Source organism: Rhynchophorus ferrugineus, unplaced genomic scaffold (genome assembly GCF_030347505.1).
Source record: "Rhynchophorus ferrugineus isolate W39M unplaced genomic scaffold, kcgeb_rfMv2 rfM10, whole genome shotgun sequence".
Taxonomy (NCBI): Eukaryota; Metazoa; Arthropoda; class Insecta; order Coleoptera; family Curculionidae; genus Rhynchophorus; species Rhynchophorus ferrugineus.
This window is the reverse complement of record NW_027472589.1, coordinates 3197232-3218112: the sequence shown is the minus strand read 5'-3', so window position 1 is coordinate 3218112 and position 20881 is coordinate 3197232. Positions and strand designations below refer to the sequence as shown.

At 35.4% G+C, this 20881-nt stretch overlaps 1 protein-coding gene across 1 annotated transcript; it reads right to left on the bottom strand.

Moving 5' to 3' along the window:
- Nucleotides 1–18576: 18576 nt before the first annotated feature.
- croc (forkhead box protein crocodile) lies at nt 18577–19954 on the bottom strand. The gene has a single exon (XM_076415833.1). It carries the CDS (start codon nt 19808–19810, stop codon nt 18731–18733), a length of 1080 nt encoding a protein of 359 aa, XP_076271948.1. The 5' UTR covers nt 19811–19954; the 3' UTR covers nt 18577–18730.
- Nucleotides 19955–20881: the final 927 nt, after the last annotated feature.

Sequence of the window (20881 nt, the reverse complement as noted above, 5' to 3'; positions counted from 1 at the left end):
CTTAAATAGATTTATATGTAATATATGTAGTTTTATGATTTTTTTGGTAAATTTTTGTTAAAAAATATTTCGGTTCACTAATAAATAAAGTATTTATATAATTTACGGGCTTGTAGGTTAAACTAAAGAAACTTCTCCCTCATCCGGACTATCAGTTACTAAAATCGTATCTCACTGATATAGACATTTTATTGTAAATCAAGGCGATGAATATACCAAATTAAATCACATATATTCAGGAGTTCCGCAAGGTAGTGTACTGGGTCCAGTACTGTATCTTCTGTATACGGCTGATCTACCCACCACAAAAATAACTACTGTTGCATCATATGCAGACGATACAGCAATCTTAGCATCCCATGAAGATCCAGTCACAGTATCAATAAACGTACAAACCCACCTGGAGCAAATACAATTATTGTTGAAAACATGGTGCATTAAAGCCAATGAAAAAAAAATCCACGCATATAACGTTTACCCTGCGTAGAAGAACATGTCCACCAGTGAATGTCAGTCATCGTCAACTCCCCCAAGCAGAGCATGTTAAATATCTTGGTATGCATTTAGATCGACGCCTAACCTAGAAGAAGCACATACTCTCTAAACGGAAACAACTGGGACTAAAATTATATCAAATGTATTGGCTCATCGGGCGCAAATCCAAGTTATCATTAGATAACAAGGTATTTCTGTATCAGTCTATACTCAAGCCCATTTGGGCATATGGAATCCAACTATGGGGTACCGCTAGCAAATCTAATATACCCTTCATTTAACGGTTCCAAAATAAGGTGTTGCGTGCCATTGTTGATGCTCCGTACTATATTTCAAATAAAGTGATACAACGCGATATTCCTCTAGAACCTATAACAAGTGTAATTCAACGTGTTTGTGTGAAGTACTTCAAAAGAGTATCGGTGCATCCCAATGTACTTGCTAATCAGCTAAATATGCGACGTGATAGTGAAGTGCGTAGACTAAAACGTTTAACACCACTTGATCTGATTACTGGACATATGTAGACTTTAGAATAAGCTTTAGAATAAGACTAATTAATTAAGATAATATTTTATACAGAAGATTGCTTAATGAAGTGATTTTCTATATGCCATGTGTATATAATATAGACATAAGAAATCCTTATTCAATAGGGCAGATTGTGGACTCACGAAGAATAATAAAAAAAAAAAGATTTTTTAGTAGATTGCTTGTAAATAACAATATATTGCATATAAATAGAGCAGCATTTTGGAACGATATTTTTCAAGATTTTTAATGTAATAGGGTAAAAAGTTTAGAATTGTGAATGATAAATAAAAAATAAAAAAGGTAAAGTAATTTTGACTGTTTTTATGGCAGTTATAGGTAATATTTCGATTATTCTCTCGATTTGTGTTAAAAAAATATTTCCGTTCAATAATAAATAAAGCATTTACGTGATTTAAAAAGCTCTAGTAGTTATTGTGCGATAATTTTTAATTATGTCATGAATTAGATTTTTTTCTATGATTAGGTATATGTTTAATTTTATATAGTATTTATGGTTATTGTACATCTTTAGTTTTTAGGTTTTGTTTCAGTTCTGTTGTATTTTCTATATTTATTATAGTATATTATTTAAAAACAGGAATTAACATATTAAAATGCGATAAGACATTTGTAGGATATTATTTCATTTTGAAAGAAATTATTTAGTTAGAATTTAGGTAGTATTCTATTCCTTTTTACAGATTCACAGAACATTCAAATATAAAAGTAATTCTACTTCGTTTAAAACGAAATTTTTAATTGCAAGTTAATAATATTCAATAATTACATTTTTCCTTTTCTATTTTAAAGTTAGTGCGCTAAGGAATATGTACATCTCCGTCTCGCTTATACCACCGTTGGAAAATATTAGCACATATAAAATTAACTGCTCCAAGCAATTATCTGCATCGTTTCCTCTCTCACAATTTATACAGGAAAGGGTTCGTACATCTTCGTCTGACATCACGAAAAACAAGACTGTCGAACCGTGCATTTGACTGAGAATAGTAATTACTACTTTCAGTCGCTAGTTTTTTAACTATCGACTGTTTCGACTGTTTTCAGTCGATAGTTCTCAGCACTAATAAAAACGATTCTTGGTCGATTTAGCCAACATGAGACGTGATTTCCGGAAATTATATTGTTGTTCACTTCGTGTCAATCGAAATATCACCACGGTTACTGGTACTGCAACGTTTACAGCAACAAAACCGGCTTCTTTTCGGGACAGTGTTGTGTAGACGCCTTACGCTAAATATAGATATCGCTTTTTCTTGAATAATTTCCAGTAAACTAAGTGCGAAAAGATGTGACCGCCTCGATTATAAACAAACGCCGACTGGTATCTGGTTTACATCCTCGACAGAGCTTGTTATATACGATTTTTTTTCGTCGGCCGTATTTCGCGCGATTTCCAACGAACCGGGCCGCGTGTTTGTGTGTGAGTGTTTACGCGACGCGATGATACAAAAGGAAGTGCAGGAAAAACGGAAAATTCTGAAGAAATCATCACGAGATTGCTAGGAAAAATCGGTCGGTTTAAGAGTTCCAGCTGAAAGTGTGCAATGTGGTGTGGTAAATGCGATATTCGTGATGTCGTGATGAAATTGAGAAAATATTCTCGGATTTAGTGAATCAACGATATTTAGAATTCACCGATCAGGAATACCGGAAAGTCATTATACCGGTTTTTTTCTAACAGCTGACGCTAAGCTTAGTATGCAATGTTATAACACACATGGTCACATATGTCATTTTATTCTAGTTACATCAAGCTTCAGATATAGAGAGTAATATATACAGTGTTGACTTAATACAATTTTTTTTATTAATCTTCCAGAAAGTCAATAATCTGCCCGTGGACAATAAGTATTATTATATGATTTCAGTTACATAATATATCTATCCTGACATGTAGTAGATCACTTCAGCAAGTGATCTGCTGCACATACTTATAATCTATATGTTATTCCAAAAACTATTCTAGCTTATTCTAGAGATTATTAAATCTCACTCTATGTGTCTATTAATCAGTTCGAATGGTAGTTTACGTATTGAACTATTAGACGTTTCAGTCATATTATCAGGTCATTCTCTCTATGAATAGTACCCAAAAACTAAGTATAATCTAATGAAAATGAAAAATCTAGTTAAAGTAACCCCAAGCAAAAGTGAACGCTAGTATAATTTTAGAATATCATTATATATTTCAATATTATTTCTGGAGCCTTAGAATATTTATATTATCTGAAATATTAATAAGTTTAGAACATTTGAAACATTTTCATTCTGATAGAATATCAGGTTATATATACATTTCAATATTCCTAATAATTATTCAATAAAGGCTTAGAATATTAACATTCCCTGAAGCATTTCTCTGTAACAACTGTTGCAATAAGTTTAGACGAACTGAAATACTTTCATTCAGTTGGAACATCACGTTATATTTCAGTAAGTACAGTCAGTTGTACAGCAGATCACTTCAGTAAGTGATCTGCTGTACAACTTATAATCTAAATCTTATTCCAAAAACTATTCTAGCTTATTCTAGAGATTATTAAATCTCACTCTATGTGTCTATTAATCAGCTCGTAGGGTAGTTTACGTTTGAGCCTACGCACTTCACTGTCATCGAGCACATTTAACTGTTTGGCGAGTGCATTGGGATGCACTAATAGTCTTTCAGAGTACTTCGCACCAACACTCCGAATCACACTCGTTATGGGTTCTAAGGGGATATCGCGCTGTATAACTCGCAACACTTTATTCTAGAACCTCTGGAGGATATCTATGTTAGATTTGCTAGTAGTGCCCCATAGTTCAATACCATAGGTCCAAATGGGCCTGAGTATCGACTTATACAGCAAATCGACTTATAAGCAAGCTGTTTGCGTAGTGTCACTACATATTTTTTCCATGTTAAACGTTGATCGAAATGCATTCTCAGATATTTAACGTTATCTGCTTGCGGAAGTTCATGATTATTCAATTTTACTGAAGGACATATTCTTCTACAAAGGGTGAAGGTCACATGGCTAGATTTTGTCTCATTTGTTTCATACGCCATGTTTTCAACCACAATTCGACTTTGTTAAGATGAAGTTGGAGGTTTCTTGTGACTTCTTGTAAAACTGCTGTATCGTCAGCATATTTTGCAACCGTAGTGTTTCTTTAGGTCGGTAGGTCAGCTGTATACAGTAGATATAACAATGGGCCAAGAACACTGTTTGACATTAAAATGTCTGTCAGTGAAGTACGATTTCAGCGGTAGAAAATGCGTATGGGGCAAAAGCTTTTTCAATTTAACATGCACTCCGGTGTGCCACACCGTGTCGAAGGCCTGAGAAATGTAGCGGAGCAATATGTTTCAGTCAAGGCGTTCTGGAAGACCGAAAAAAATGGGAAGATGCAAAATTACAAGAGGTATTGGATCCAAGACCTATCCCAAACACGCAACAGAAGCAGAAGCGTTAAATATGGCCGTAGAAACGATTAGCCACCGATCGTGAGCGTTGTGGAAAATCTAATATCTAATAATTTATTTTTTCCTAAACATATCGATATATTCGTTCCCGATATATCGAAATATCGATATTTTTTTCGGTGGCCAACACCGTAGTCGAGGCATCACAAAAGATATCAGCGTTCAAAAAAAATATATCGTAAATCACAAAAAAACGTTCGCCATTACATAAACAGTCTCGATATCCGAACTCAGGCCGAGTTTTATTGGACCTAAACCCCAGATAAGGTAAACGTTACTCTCCTAGATCCCGGCCACTATTTGTTTTCACACAACATCGACGAAAAATAAATGGACGAACTTTATTACATTTACAAATAAATACAATGGTTTTATTCGAATAGTTAACGCATTAATCGAAATCTTTATACGAGAGGCTATCGATTAGAAATGATCGCTGAGGGCCCAGTTTTCATCAACTTTCAAACCAAAATTTTCTTAAAAATGTAATAAAATACCTTTTCCTAATTAATATTGTCATATATGAAGTAGTAAAGTACAGCTTAGGGCAAAAGCCCCGCTACCATTTTGATTGCCTATAACTTTGCTTAAAAAAAAGATAAGTAAGTTTGATAAGTATAAAAGGTTTATATAATCTGCACATTTTTTTCGTGGTTTTCGAAATCACCATTCAACTATCGATCAAGTGCACAGAGTAACTGCGGCTATTGAAAGAGCGTTTGGAGAAAAGAAATACTGCCCTGCAATATTCCTGGATGTCTCACAAGCTTTTGATCGGGTTTGGCATTTGGGATTAATCTGTAAGATGAGCAAATTGTTACCGCGTAACTATTGTCAATTGCTGGAGTCATATTTATTCGGAAGAAAATTTAGAGTATCGCACGAAAAGGCGTTCTCGACATTTAAAAATATCTCGGCTGGAGTTCCACAAGGTAGCGTCTTAGGACCTCTCCTGTATCTGCTCTACACTGCTGACATTCCAACAACAAAAGAAACACTTCTTGGAACCTTTGCTGACGACACAATTATTATAGCAAAAGATATATCTCTGCCTAGGGCAATAGAAAAAGTGCAAGTGGCAGTCAACAAAATCTACAAATGGACGAAAGATTGGAAAATTCAACTTAATAGCTCCAAATATGTCCACGTTAATTTTGCATTAAGGCGAAATAATAGAAACTTAATTATATCTCTCAATGGATGCCCGATTCCTCAAGCAGAATCAACAAAATACCTTGGAATCCATCTTGACGGTAGATTAAATTGGAAGCATCACGTTAGACAAAAAGCAAAACACATTAGAACCAAAATAAAACAACTATACTGGTTAATCGGAAGATACTCCCAATTTGATCTAAAATCAAAGAGGTTGATCTATAATACAATTATAAAGCCAATTTGGACCTATGGGGTGCAAATATGGGGTTGCACTAAATATTCAAATCAGTTAGTCATACAGCGCTGTCAAAACAAGATTCTTCGATTGATTACCAATGCCTATCGCTATGTAACCAATGAAGAACTGCACAATGACCTGGAAATCAAATGGATTTGCGAAGTTGTGCAGGATTTCGCCTTGAAACACGAAAGAAGATTACTAAATCATTCTAACGTGGAAGCAATACAACTGCTGGACAGCGCACAGGATGTCAGGAGACTGAAACGAACAAAACCATACGAACTTGTGTGAACATTTAGTGTGTATTATTAGCGTAAACTATAGCTATAAATTAATAATTAATAAATAATTATAATTTTATAATTGAGGAATACATACTGATGTATTTTCTCGTACTCGTCTTGCTTGTTAATTAATCCAAGCACATAGGAAAAGTAGTAATAAATTAATTGTAATCATAATAATTAAGATTATACTAAGCGTATCTAATAAAGATGTTATAAAAAAAATTTTTTTTCGTACTATGTTTGAAAATCTCGGCTCTTTCTAAGGCATTTTTCATGACATCCTGCAACATTTGATGCTGAATACCTTCAATTTCGTGAGGAGTATTGTCTTTAAAATGTTGAATCATTTGGGGCTTATTCACGTAAACTTTTGATTTCAAAAAACCCCATAAGAAAACGTCCGATGCTGTTAAATCCGGAGATCTGGCTGGCCATGCTAAATCGCCACTTCATGCAATTGGTCTTCGTGGAAGTGGCCCCATATGTCTTGCTAAAACCACATGTCCTCTAGTCCTTGCTCTTGCATTTCAGGTATAAGAAAATTTCGAATCATGTCTTGGTACCGTTCAGCAGCAACAGTAACAGCAACACCTTGGTCATTTTCAAAAAAACAGGCTTCAATGATGAATACCACACCATGCAGTTGTTTTTAGTGGATGCAATGATGTTTCATGAATTAATTGAGGATTATGTGTTCCCCAAAACTGACTGTTCTGTTTATTGACGTGGCCACTGAGAAGAAAATGGACTTCATCGCCCATTATCAATTTAGACGAAAAATCTTCAATTTCACCAGACAACCTTAGAATTGCATTACTGTACTCAACTGGTTGATCAGGATCTCTCGGTAGCAATTTTTGGATTAATTGAATTTTGTACGGGGACATTCAAAAGTCCCCTTAGACTGCGTACAGAAACGTATAACTGGGAACCACTTCTCCAAATTGATGTTTCTGGAGAGTCTGAAACACTATCGCGCACCAGAGCCACATTTTCAGCGTTACGATATGTCCGTTGCCTTCCAGAACGAGGTCTGTCTGCTGTCGTACCGTACTGTCGAGAATTCGCATATAAACTATAAATTGTGATTTTGTAAGGCACTGAACGATTAGGATATTTTTGATGCAATTTCCGCTGAGTGGCAACAATGGAACAGTTATTTTCAATAAATATTGTCACTATTTCCGCTCGTTCTGGAGTCGTATATTTATCCATAATAAAATTTGGACGTCTAGACAACACAATGGTTAAACCGAAACTAAACTAAACGTCACATAACCAACACGGCGCGCAATCAATATGGTAGCGGGACCTTTGCTCCACCTGTTATAGATTCCTCCCTTTTTTGTCTTTACAAAGTCCTCTTGTTTTGGTCGATGTTTTTTCTTTCTTTTGAAGTATTTCTGTGATACTGAATGTATCTTACCTGTTTTGTGACCTCCTGAAGATATCTCATTTCTGCTGCTTCTGCTTTCTGGTCTGTAAACTACTTTGTACGTTTCCGTTTTAGTTTTGCTTTATTTTGCCTTTTTGTAAATTATTTTTTTTTATTTGCAGCTTCCATTACTTTCGATTTTTATACCCAGATATATAAATGCATCGACTTGTTCTATTTGTATATTCTCAGTTTGGTTATATATTACTTTTGGCTTTTCCATCAACATGACTTAATCGTGCTTGTGTTTTCAACGTTTTTGATTTCACGTTGTTCGCATTGCTGGTTATCCTGCATATTTCTTGAATTAATTTTAATTTCAATTTCCCAGATAAACCTTTTTTTGTGTTGAATTAGTTTCACTATTGGTCTTATACTAAACTGTATTGGTCTTGTATTTTGCTCTGAGTTTTTAGTATTACTGATTTTAGACGATTTTCTAAAATTTGATTGAATATCTTCATAGTTGTTCACAACAGAGTAAACCCTCTATAATTATTATAGTCCCTTTTACTTCCCTTTTTATATATCTGAACAATAACAATACATTTCTATACTTATTTTGATGCGATGCATTTAAATATTCAGTTTTCTCAATAGTACACTTTCTAATTCGTCATTGTTTATCTCTGTGTTCTCTTTCTTATTGATCGGTGTATTTTTTCCGTGACTGATTATTCTCTTTGGAAAAAAATTTAAAATATAGCGAGAAAGTGAATTATTTTCTGAATACTTTTCAATCTCATCCTGCTGGTGGATTTGATATATGACCTAATCCAAATAGAAATTATGATAGAGCTGCAAACCCAATAACCTCAAAGGATATTGTTATATAGAATATGATGATGGTATGATCTAATAACTCAGTTGATTGAAGACCATATTAGGCACATATTAAAAAAGAAGTTCCAGGTCTGTCATCAAAGCGGGCCAGAAGGTATCAAAGATGTTTTTCCTGCCCAAGAAATAAAGATAGGAAGTCTCTAAGCGGTTGCCTAAAATTTAATACTGGAATACGTAAAGAACATGCGAATTTGATGTGCCAGGATTGTATTGCTTCAGGTAAACAAGGATCTCATAAGAATAACCATAAACATATGATAGTATGTGTTTTTTCACAGCAAAAATTGGTCCAATATTAGAATTCCTAGCAAAGAAAACTTTTTTATATCATTTATCTGATTTTTCTCTTTTTTTAAATAAATATTTAATTTGATTTCATCTTCTCATTCACATCACTGGCCAGATTATTGTGAATGTGATTAGCATATTGTTGCTAAACACTGCCATATTCCAAAATGATAATGCGCCTCAGCTCAGCCAAGAAGGTTCAGTCTTAGTTTGAGAAATTTGTGGGATTACAATCACCAGACCTCAACATAATTGAACCGTTATGAGGAGATTTAGAGCAGAGAGTGATGAATAGATTTCCATGTCCATTCAACTACATGGCGGTTGTTTCATCCGTTGGAACATTCTGTGAAACACTATAATAAGGGTACTGGAACAAATTTAACTTGAACCCCCCGTAGACCGTGGACCAAACTACGGAGGAATCTCCCATACAGCGACGACAGAGCCGCCAGCCGGCGGTGGTCCGAAATAAAATCGCCGCAGCCTCCTCCCGACGAAAAACAAACGAGTAGCGTAACGTTTTGTTCGGAATCGAAATATTTTCACTATAAAATCTCGACTTTCGACTATTTATTTTTTCAACGTCCAATCCTAAATGTATTTATTGATTTTGCCTTATTTTGTTTTGAAGACGCTGTCCGATTATCGAGGTGGGTCGGGACGTGATTGAGATCGAGAGGCGAGATTCGCGATGATTGAGACCATTTAATCCATTACGGTTGACAAATAAATATATGAGCGGCCTGAGGCCTCACATTATCCACAGGTATTTCGGGTTCGAATCGAGCCGGCGAGCGTTGTTTCAACAAGTAGTTGAGCGTGGGAAATCGGGCGGACGTTGTAAAACCCGGCGAATTTTCTTTTAACCCGAAGTTAGGTAGAAGCGGTATTAGGAGTAGCGTTGGGTATTATGCATATCAACCAGGTTGCTAAAATGTTATTTCTAGAAATAAATTGAGATGTTAAACTACGAAGGATAGACAAAGTAATATGAACACCTGACATGTACACAATATTTAAAAAACATCTTCAATTCTTCGCGTATTGAATTCGTTTTCAACGGAATGTTCCAAAGGATGAAACATTCACCATTCAATGATATTGGCCATGGAAAACTCTGGCCCTTAAACTATTCAATAATGTTGAGATCAGACAATTGAGCTGGCAAAGGAAGAGTTTTGATGATCTTGAGATGCTACCCAAACCACGACTGAATCTTTTTTTCTGTCTGTATGGCCGCATTCAGATTCTAGTGTGTGTCAGTCAACGTATATTAGATTAAAAAGTATGTATCGTTTATTGTTTGTTAAAATAACAACACACATGCATAGTTACCCAAAGTGTCGTCCTATTGCAAAAAGGAAGTAAGATTCAACATACCCAAACATTAAAGACTACGTCGCGAAGCCTAAACAACGTTTAGAATTTTTACCAAGCATTTGCGTATTGTGCAAACACATTTTGCAAGAAGACCGCAAACTTATGGAGGTCAGACTGTGACAGTGTCCAAGTCTCTAGTCAAACAAGAACTATACAGAGGAATTGTAGAGGCAATCGTTGGAAAGAGGCAGATTTTTGTCCTGCCTATAATATGCCCTGACTGGCAGACACGCCATCTTAAAACACCAAAATCTACTGCATCTTGGCCGATTCGGCTTATTACCTCAACAAGAAATGCCACTTGTTTCTCCTGTTTTACTGATCTCAAGTTCTGTTGAACTTAATGTATAGTCTGTCCAAAATTGTTTTGTACATACATCATCTAGATTTTTTATTTATTGCCTACCGCTATTTATAAATTCGTTCGTAAAAAGAGACACAATACTGTGTGATAAGTATGAACGTGTAACCGAACTAGCCTACAACAGTCGCCCGGTTGTCAAACATAAGCAAAATTCTTTAAAACAAAAGTGATAAGAGGTTCAATTCGCTGTCTGTTATTGCAAATTCCGAAGCCAGACAGAACAGATCGCGTCTTTAATCAGTTAATTTGAACACGAACGAGATAATGGAGGTCAGTAAAATTCGTTAGAGAGGTAAACATTTTTACTGTTAAATATGAATTAATATTGCTGCGAATTTTATTGAAAATATTTTTTAAGGTGTTGCAGCTGCACTGAATATTAGTATGGACGCGGTCAATGAAATATCAAAAAATTAAAAATATAATCAAGATCAGCATGATGAAAACTAAGTAGTTTTTCAATACAAGAATAATTTAATACAATTATTTCAAAGGAAACTTTTGTCTATTACTCTGAAAAGCATCGAAGAGATCTAAACAAAAATACAATTTTTAAGAGCATAGAATAAAATGAAGGAAAACGTGGATATTTCAGAACGGGACCAACATACTCAATGGTCGCTCATGGCAAGATGGTAATAAAAATAGCGTTATGACAACAAAATTTATTTTATTTAGATTGTAGCGACCGCCACAACACTTTCACCTACACCAAGTTCAAAGGTTGGCAACGCTGGTGTGTTGGTACCATGCGGTTCCCGGTTATAAAAGGCCACCACGACAACGTCCCGCACTCTTTGTTTTTCTCTGTCCCCTTGTAATACACTTATACATTTCCATAGCGCTACTGTATTTTGTTTACCTAACTTAATATTCTGTCCATTCTCCCATCGACCACATGTATCCGTTTAAATCGAAGTAAACAAGTATTTTTTTAAGTAATGTTTTTAGATCTCGTGCAAATTCCTTCCACAAAATCGTAGTGAGTGTTCGGACGAACATTGCTACAAGATTAGAATTTTGTTGTATGTCAAAGCCAAACTGAACTAAAACTCAGAGTTTATACGGCAATATTGCGACGTTTTGACGTCACTAATTTCGATGATGTATGTATAAAATAACTTTGGATGGACTTTGGATGTTTCAAACACACTCACATCGCCATATTCTTCATATCAATTAACAGTTAAACATTCATAATAAGGGGAAAATAAAACGGATTTCACTTTCTCTTCGCATACATTAAACCGTTCCCGATCCATGCTATTTATTAAAATAATAATTGCCCTAATTATATAAACATTCGCATGAAATAAAACTAGTAAAAGCGCAAATAATCAGCGAAAGTCAAATATTTTCGCAGACACGGCCGCAGTCACATTCGCGCGCATTCTGTGTTTTGTGTTCGAAATGGAAACGCTAATTAAATATATAAAATTATCGTTTGTATAATATCGGTTCGATTTTTCCTATAAACAATGTTGTTTTCTTTACACACGGTGATATTATAATTATTTCGGCGATTTATTAAATGATGTATCGCGGAATATTACGATCTGGTGAACTTGGAGAAGAGAAAACTTTGATAAATCTTGTATAGCTTAATTTTTCATTCTTACTAAAGATAGCGACTGTTGAAGAGGCATTTCAAGAAACTAAATACTGCTCTGCAATATTCCTGGGCGTCTTACAAGACTTTTACAGGATATGACGTTTGAGACTAATCTACGAAATGAGCAAATTTCTACTGCGAAACCATTACCAACTGCTCGTATTCTCAAATCTATTTGGGGTGGAGTTCCTCAGGATAGTGTCTTATAACTACTCCTGCATCTGCTCTACACTGCTCATATCTCAACAATAAGAGAAACAGTACTTAAAATTGAACAAGAAACATTGAAGTTTGGCTCGCTTGAAGATTTTTAAGACTGAGGGTTCCTATTTTGATAAAAAAATATAACTACTTCTAAATTTGAGCGTAATCGGCCAAGAATTCATAATAGTGCATCTAAGAGTGAGACTGGAGAGTTATTAATATCAGATAAACATATGGTTGCAGCCTGATGTGAGTACTATTTACGCTAAAAAGCTATATTACTCCACAACGGCAGCCTATATCTTTCCATACCTGTTGCATATCCAGTGATTTTAAAAGAAACGTATGAAAACATGAAACTAATTTTAGACTTCAATCAAATACACAGAATACAACTGGAAAGTTTATGCTTATTTAAAAGTTGCTGCTATATTGCTTGGATAACAGGGAGGTTTCACGAAATATTGAAAAAACCATTGTGAAGTTATATGACAAACCACAGCATTAAAATTGAACAAGAAACATTGAAGTTTGGCTCGCTTGAAGATTTTTAAGACTGAGGGTTTCTATTTTGATAAAAAAATATAACTACTTCTAAATTTGAGCGTAATCGACCAAGAATTCATAATAGTGCATCACAGAGTGAGAGCGGAGAGTTATTAATATCAGATAAACATATGATTGCATCCAAATGTGAGTACTATTTACGCTAAAAAGCTATATTGCTCCACAACGGCAGCCTATATCTTTCCATACCTGTTGCATATCCAGTAATTTTAAAAGAAACGTTTGAAAACATGAAACTAATTTTAGATTTCAATCAAATACACATAATACAACTGGAAAGTTTATGCTTATTTAAAAGTTGCTGCTATATTGCTTGGATAACAGGGAGGTTTCACGAAATATTGAAAAAACCATTGTGAAGTTGAAGATTGGCCAAAAAGAACTGATTTTGTTTGTGGTAAATCAAACGTTAAATATAAACCTCTTATTCCACAAGAAAATGTGATTTCCTTACACCCTTACATATAAAATTTTGTCCAATGAAAAATTTTAAAGAAAGAGTGTTATCAAGGAAGATGGAATGCTACAATGTTAGTAGATTACTGCTGGTTTGGAATGAAAGAGGATTCAACTGTTCACAAGAGGATACGTTAGTATTTTCTCATTTTCCTTCAGAATATATGGGTCATTTTTTCTATAGACCACTTAAACCGGAGCTATTTTGATTCATTGTCTATTTGTAAGTATATATTACAATTTTTTTATAAAATTAATAATATGAATGATTAAATATGATTTAAAATGTTCATATTGTCTTTATTTATTTGTAGTTCTTTAAGTTATCATAATTTTAAAACAGTATGTGTTACAAAAAATCCATTTAAGTCTTTGTATTCAGCAGGTACAATTTGACAAAAAAAAACTGTTTTATTTAATGTTACAGAACATGAAAAAATTGTCACACGGTGTCATTGTACACACTTGTTTTGAATTTCCCACTAAAGTTGCTGGACACGAGGCCTCATAGATGAACGATACTCTTGTATATATTCGACATTAGAGTAATTTTAAAATAACACTAGTTCTAACTAGTTTTAGTCTGCGTTCATAAGTCATTCTACTCTATAAACAAACTAGTCCAAATTGCCCAAATCTATCTTTCAGTCGGTTAGCAGCCGAAGTTCCATCGCCGAACCGTGACCATAAATCAGAATCGCGTTATAACAGCTTTTTTGCCGCTGTGTCGACAGGACACATGTGAATTCATAAACCAGCCAACCAAAGCAAAAAGCTATAAACTGCAGTACGTCGTAATGGCTGAGAATTGTAAAAATGCCTCATAAAATCTTTAGACCCGGGTGTGTTTCCTTTTCTATAACGCGGCGTCTAGGATATCGTTTTACTCGCATTTTTTATCCGAGATATGCCCAACTATTTCGAAATAAGACGGCTTAATCACGTTCGTCCTGATGACGCGCGATTTTACAATCGAAACGTTGGACTTTTGTTTAATATTGCGTTTTTTTTATTATTTAATTATAACATTGTTAATAGTCGTTTCCGTCTAACCTACAATTTGTCTTTATGATAACTTAGATCTAGATCTAGACAACGATTATTATGTACATATCTTATTTTAAAACGTTTTTTTTTGTATTAAAAATCTAAGATTGATTATTTTTTATATATTTATCTTTTTGGTTATTTCTTTACAGTTATTTTATTAATGGATCCAAGTAAAAGACAAAGCCCGTATGAGGAAAAATAGGAATAAAGAAACAATCCCCTACCTAGTCTAGGTGATTTGACTAATGTTCTAACTAAATAACAACAAAAAGTTATCCCGCCGGGAATCGAACTGGCGACTTCCGTTTGAGAGCTAAACGCTTTAACCATTATACCATAGAAGCAGTTGTCTACAATGTTTCTTCGAGGTCTTATATACCATAGTTAGTACTTAAAAAGCAAACTGAATGGCCTTTGCATATTATAAATAAATATCTGATTATTTTAGATAAAAAATATGTGAAGACTTTGTACGTGCCTTTGAAATCTGAGCGTTTCCCTCGATTTCCCCCCTTCCCCCTTACATCCTGATTTGCTTCCAATGGAACCACCTCGGAAGTGCACTCTTTCGAATAAAAAAAGAATTTAGAAAATCGGCCCACAATTGACGGAGAAATCGACGAACATACATTTAAAATATATATATACAGCCGAACATCCCCCTTTCTACATTGTATTGTACCTCCTCCTTTTTCGAAGACGGTTAAAAATACTTTATCTTTTACTCTAAGTCCTTCAGGATGGTTTTGGTTGAGATCCAACTTACAGTGACATAATAACCAACTAATGAAATATACCGTTTTTATGAAGCTGACACTTGATTCCAAATAAAGAAAGTATTGAAAACATAACATTTTTTATTATATTTCACAGGATTTTTAATTGAGGAAGACTCAGCTTTAATTTAAAAACTCCTCTATCTCTAAATATCTCATTTTCATAATTTCAATGCATTCTTAAACATTGCTACTGTATATGGCAATTTCTCCAATAATAATTCCGAATACAATTTCCAGATTTCACATATATTAAAATTTAATTCATATACAGAAATTATTAAGAATAATCCATGGTTATAGTTCTAATCAACAAACCTAAGTCTAATTTCTATATAATTGTCGTGTTGTTATTACAGAGACTTCAGAAAGGGAATATTCTAACAAATGCCTATGCTGAGTATTGTATCAATGATCCCTAGACATATATCTACATCAGTACATTCTTGCAGATCATAGTAGAAAGATCTCATCCCTGCAAGACGATTTTTTATATCCTCTTTCGCTTGCACGAGTCATTCTTTCTGAATTTCATGTTTGGAATTGAGAAATATTAAATATTTGGACATAAAATCAACAATTTCCGATTCCATAAAAAAATTATTTATTATTACCACTATATTGTTTATTCATCATCTCATATATCTCACCACCATCTCATATAATAATCAAAATATGGTAGCATCTGTATTTATATCGGTCTTCAATTATCGTCTAATCTTAGTTTAAAAAAAACTGACTGAACTTTGATTAGTTATTGTTTTATAACCATAATGAAGGGTCATGGAAATAAAATGGTAAAATTTAGTTTCTCTTAGATAATAAGAGATTATTAACAAAATAAATAAATATTCCTGATAATATATAACAAGGAACAAGTCGCCTATAGTAACATTATTTAATAACGAGTACAATAAGGCACATCAAAAGCTATACTACGTTAAAATAGAAGTATGTTTTTAATATTTCCAATTAATTAACATTACCTCAATATTACTTATTTCCAAGTTTATAAAACTCTTAATTGTAAAAATTCGCTCTACATTATTGGTAATCTAAATATGGTCTTTATATTAAGGTGCTTGAATAGAAAAACTTACTTCTTCTGCATTTATGGAATTATCCTTTTGATTATCATCATTTTCTGGCTGAAGCCAAATGTCAGTTGTCCAAAAAAACCCTAATTTATTCTTCATTAATTAATTGTCTTATTGGAGTTGTCTCTGTATATTGTTTGTTTTTTATGAAAACTAGTCTGGTCATCATTGGGTGTAAAATACTACAAATTTTAAATGTATTTTTACTAATAACTAACTATTACAGCGACTGTACTATTAAAAACTCTATTATATACGAACATAATTTAGAACAAGACATATTATTATGAGTAATTTTAAAGTTCAAAAATATTACTGCAAGAAAAAGAAAAGAGACAGTCGAAAAACTCAATAATAATAATTTCTCTTTATTTTCTTTTCAATATATAATACAGTAATTATTTATAGTGTGCATTCATAGAGTTATCCTTTTGATTATCATTTTCTGGCTGAAGCCAATTGTCAGTTGACCAAAAAAACCCAAAATGAGTGCTTATAATTCGGCTCACATTTATTCTTGATTAATTAATTAAGTCTTGTTGGAGTTGTTTCTGTTATAATTGTTTATTTTTTATGAAAACTAGTCTGGTCATCATAAATAATACAAATTTTAAATGTATTTTTACTAATAACTAACTATTACAGCGACTCTACTATTAAAAACTCTATTATATACGAACATAATTTAGAACAAGACATATTATGAGTAATTTTAAAGTTCAAAAATATTACTGCAAGAAAAAGAAAATAATACTCAATAATAATTGCTCTTTATTTTCTTTTCAATATATAATACAGTAATTATTTATAGTGTTATATATATATATAATATCGTCAACGAATATTGTTCATAATTGGTTTATATTTTATATCCTCCTTGGATTACTTGACTCATATTTTCTTTAAAATACTCAATAAACAAAATGAGCTCGTTAGAACACGTCTGTTCAGAGTTCGTTTTGGATTCATCCATTCTACAAATACAGTCGAATCATTGTAACTTGTCCATTTATATTTGATCTTCAAGAAATACTCAAAAACTGACTCAATCACCGTAAATTGGTGTCTAAATCAGACGAATATTAAGTATTTGAGTATTAAAACACCAAAACCTAAAGTACTTAAAAGAAAAGGATGATTATTCCTGATTTGGTTTAGTAAAGTGAAACAGTTGTTTGTCTTGATATTTAATTGGTAAAAAGCTCCTGTACGTTCCCACCTCCTGTATGTTCTGATGTTTCCTAGTAACTAAACCAGTAAAGAAAAATTTATTTTGTTTAATATTATCCCTTTTTTGGTATGTTTCTAACATCACCTTAATATCATTTATTTAAGTGTTTAAATCTCTAGTAGTAAAATTTAGTCTATATCATTCGTATTTAAATATTGTTTACTAAAAAACAAAAGTTTCACAAAATAAAAATGTTTTACTACCAGTGTTAATTAATTTCAAAGGATTGAACCTATTCATTTTATGTTGTAACGATTGTTTTAAGTGAAAACCTTAGGGCTCGGGCTATATTTTCATATAAAATAATTAGAAAGAGACTATTAAAAGATATGATATTGCAGACTTTGTTCGGTAAAATGAAACATTTGTTTTTTTTCCCGGGTATCTTGATGTTTCTCATACAATAAGATCATTGAAACATAGTTATTAGTTAATGTTTTCATTTTGTTAGTTTTTTATTTCAAAATTCAGCAGATGTTAGGGCAATCTTTAGCAAAACATTAAAGAATGAAAAATGCTTATTAATTTCTGTGTAAAAATGTATATAGTATTATTAAAAGAAATGTAATTCTTCAAAGATAAGGAAGAAATTGTCAACACAAAATGGAGTAATGATGATTTATCTGTGTTTAATTTGAAACAATGCTTGTACTAGTCTTCAAAAGGTAATTGACATAAAACAAACTGAAATAATGTTCACAATTCGTTTATATTTTCAATATATGTTTATAATAAATAATTTACAGGGTGCTATGATACACACAAGTCTTAAAGCTATATTACAAAATGAAGGAAACAATTCTATGTACAAACCCTAACATTCACTGTACCAAGACACAAGGAGAGAGACAGATAGCTACGAACCCACGAAGATCCGACGACCGTGACGAGGAGGAAACAAACAAACGAGACTCTTATATCACACTACAACTATTACAGAACTAGCGCTAGGGTCGTGTGTTGATTAAATATACAAATTACGTTTATATTATCACATATCGAAATAAAGTTTTAGTATAGCTGCGAACGCCATCATCTCAAAATCACAATGTCGTGCGGTAGTCTCGACCGCATCGTCTACGAACAGAACCAAGCTTGAAGATCGGACACGGAACAGTGGTTTAATATACAGCTAGATACAAACGTCTATATTGCAGAGAACCGTTCACTAAAATGGATCAGTCTTTATATTTACATGATGATCGAAGCAATAGGCGTAGCCTCAGTATTTTTGCGCCACGCAATCCGTCTGATAATAGGGGGTCGCGGAGACGCTGCGGTAGTTGTGTGGAGGCGACGGGGACACCCCCGAGTGCCGGAAACTGGCCAGTTGGCAGCTGGGGGCCGTGCTGCCGTCGAAGATGATGTCTCGGTATCCCGTCGGGGTGGTGGTCGCCGATTCGGGCGAGGTCTCCGGACTGTACCAGGGACTGTAGCGCGGGGTGGCCTCGTCGGCGATGTTGTACTGATGCTGGGGGGTGGCGCTGGGGCAGTACGAGTACATACCGCCGGAGGAATGCAGTCGCGCCGAGTTGGAGTAGGACAGGGCTTGATCCCGCGCCGTCATCAGGGAGTCCACGCTGAAAGCGGCCGCCGTGTCCATGGCCTGGAGGGAGGCGGTCACGTCGCCGAGTACGTGCTCCTGGTGCACGATCACCGACTTGGGGTCGCCGTATTTCGCGCTCATACACTGGCTCAGCTCGGTGTTGGGCTCCCGTTTCGGCTTGCACTCGCCCAGCTTCATCTTGGCCTCCTCCAAGGGTTTCTCCTCGCGTTTCGGCGATTCCGCCTGCAGCTGCTGCCGCTTCATCGCCTCCTCCTTCTCGCGGAGCGCGTCCTTCTTCTTGAACCGCCTCCTGCGTCTCAGGTACGAGCCGTTATCGAACATGTTGTAGGAATCGGGGTCCAGGGTCCAGTAGCTGCCCTTGCCCGGTTTCTTGTCGTCGCGCGGCACCTTCACGAAACACTCGTTCAGACTGAGATTGTGCCGGATGGAGTTCTGCCAGCCCTGCTTGTTCTCGCGGTAGTACGGGAACCTTTCCATGATGAACTGGTAGATGCCGTTGAGGGTGATCTTCTTGTCGGGCGCGTTCTGGATCGCCATGGCGATGAGCGCGATGTACGAGTACGGCGGCTTGACCATGTCCTTGGCGGCGGTGAGCGGGTGCTGCTGGTGGTGCCAGGCGGCCGGGTACCCATAGCGGTGGTACTGCTCGTAGTAGGGATTGGCGGTGACCGTGGTCGTCGAGTTGTATCCGTAACGGTTGTACGCGTGCTGATGTTCGGTGAGGAACGTATGCATCTTCGAAGAAAGGGGCGTCGATGTCTCCCCAACCCCCCTGGCGTCGGCGGCGGAATAATTCGGATGATGCTCCTGGAAAAACAGGGCCGCGGACCGAACTCACCGAATTATTATGATACACAACACAGGCCGGTTTACACAACGTCTATGTAAAAACAGAGAGTGTTGCTTCTTGTCGCGTCGCAATGTTACTAGTGAAAACACGGCGTCGAGGAAAGGGGACCCAGTCCGGAGGGCGGGGTGTGGCAGCCGCGCGCCGCGCCCCCGATGCGTCGATCGGCCAATCGCTGGGCGCCGTACGCCTCGATCGATCCGTCTTCCATGGCCGTGGTCGCCGCCCACCCCGGCGCTATCGTCGGCGTTTCGACGGCGGCGGCGGTGGTGGTTTTTTTTCCGCGATGCCTCCGCGTCTCCGGGGACCCGGCGGGAAAGCCGTCCCAGAAAATGAACCCTTTAAAAATCGCGCCTAGTTCACGGGCATCCGGTGGGCTATTTCGCGCGAGCGGGTGTCTCGTTCTTCGGCCGCGCGAGTTTCCATCTTCCGGCGTTCACTATCATGGTTCTGGTGAAGCTACAGTTGGTTTTGTAACGGACAACTAAGGTAACACGTTTCCTATAAGTTATATGGTTATTTAGTCAACGCATCATTGCTTTTCTACAACTTCTCACATGATAATTTCATCAAATTATACGTAAATGCTCATTTTAATTATCATTCTTTATTAAATTATTATTAACAATAATCCCAAGACTATATAACCTTTGTTGTAAGTCTATTGCATGGCATACTCAGTGAGTAGTGAGTTTAATAGTTGAAATTAGCTCTAACCTGTGTCCAATTTCATCCAAATACCTTGATATATCTTTTGTATTCTATCAAATTATACGTAAATGTTCATTTTAATTATCATTTTTTATTAAATTATTATTAACAATAATCCCAAGACTATATAACCTTTGTTGTAAATCTATTGCATGGCATACTCAGTGAGTAGTGAGTTTAATAGTTGAAATTAGCTCTAACCTATGTCCAGTTTCATCCAAATACCTTGATATATTCGGAATATCTTC

Excerpts from the sequence above, each read along its gene's own strand:
- croc (XM_076415833.1), bottom strand. The coding sequence starts at position 19,810 with ATGCATACGTTCCTCACCGAACATCAGCACGCGTACAACCGTTACGGA.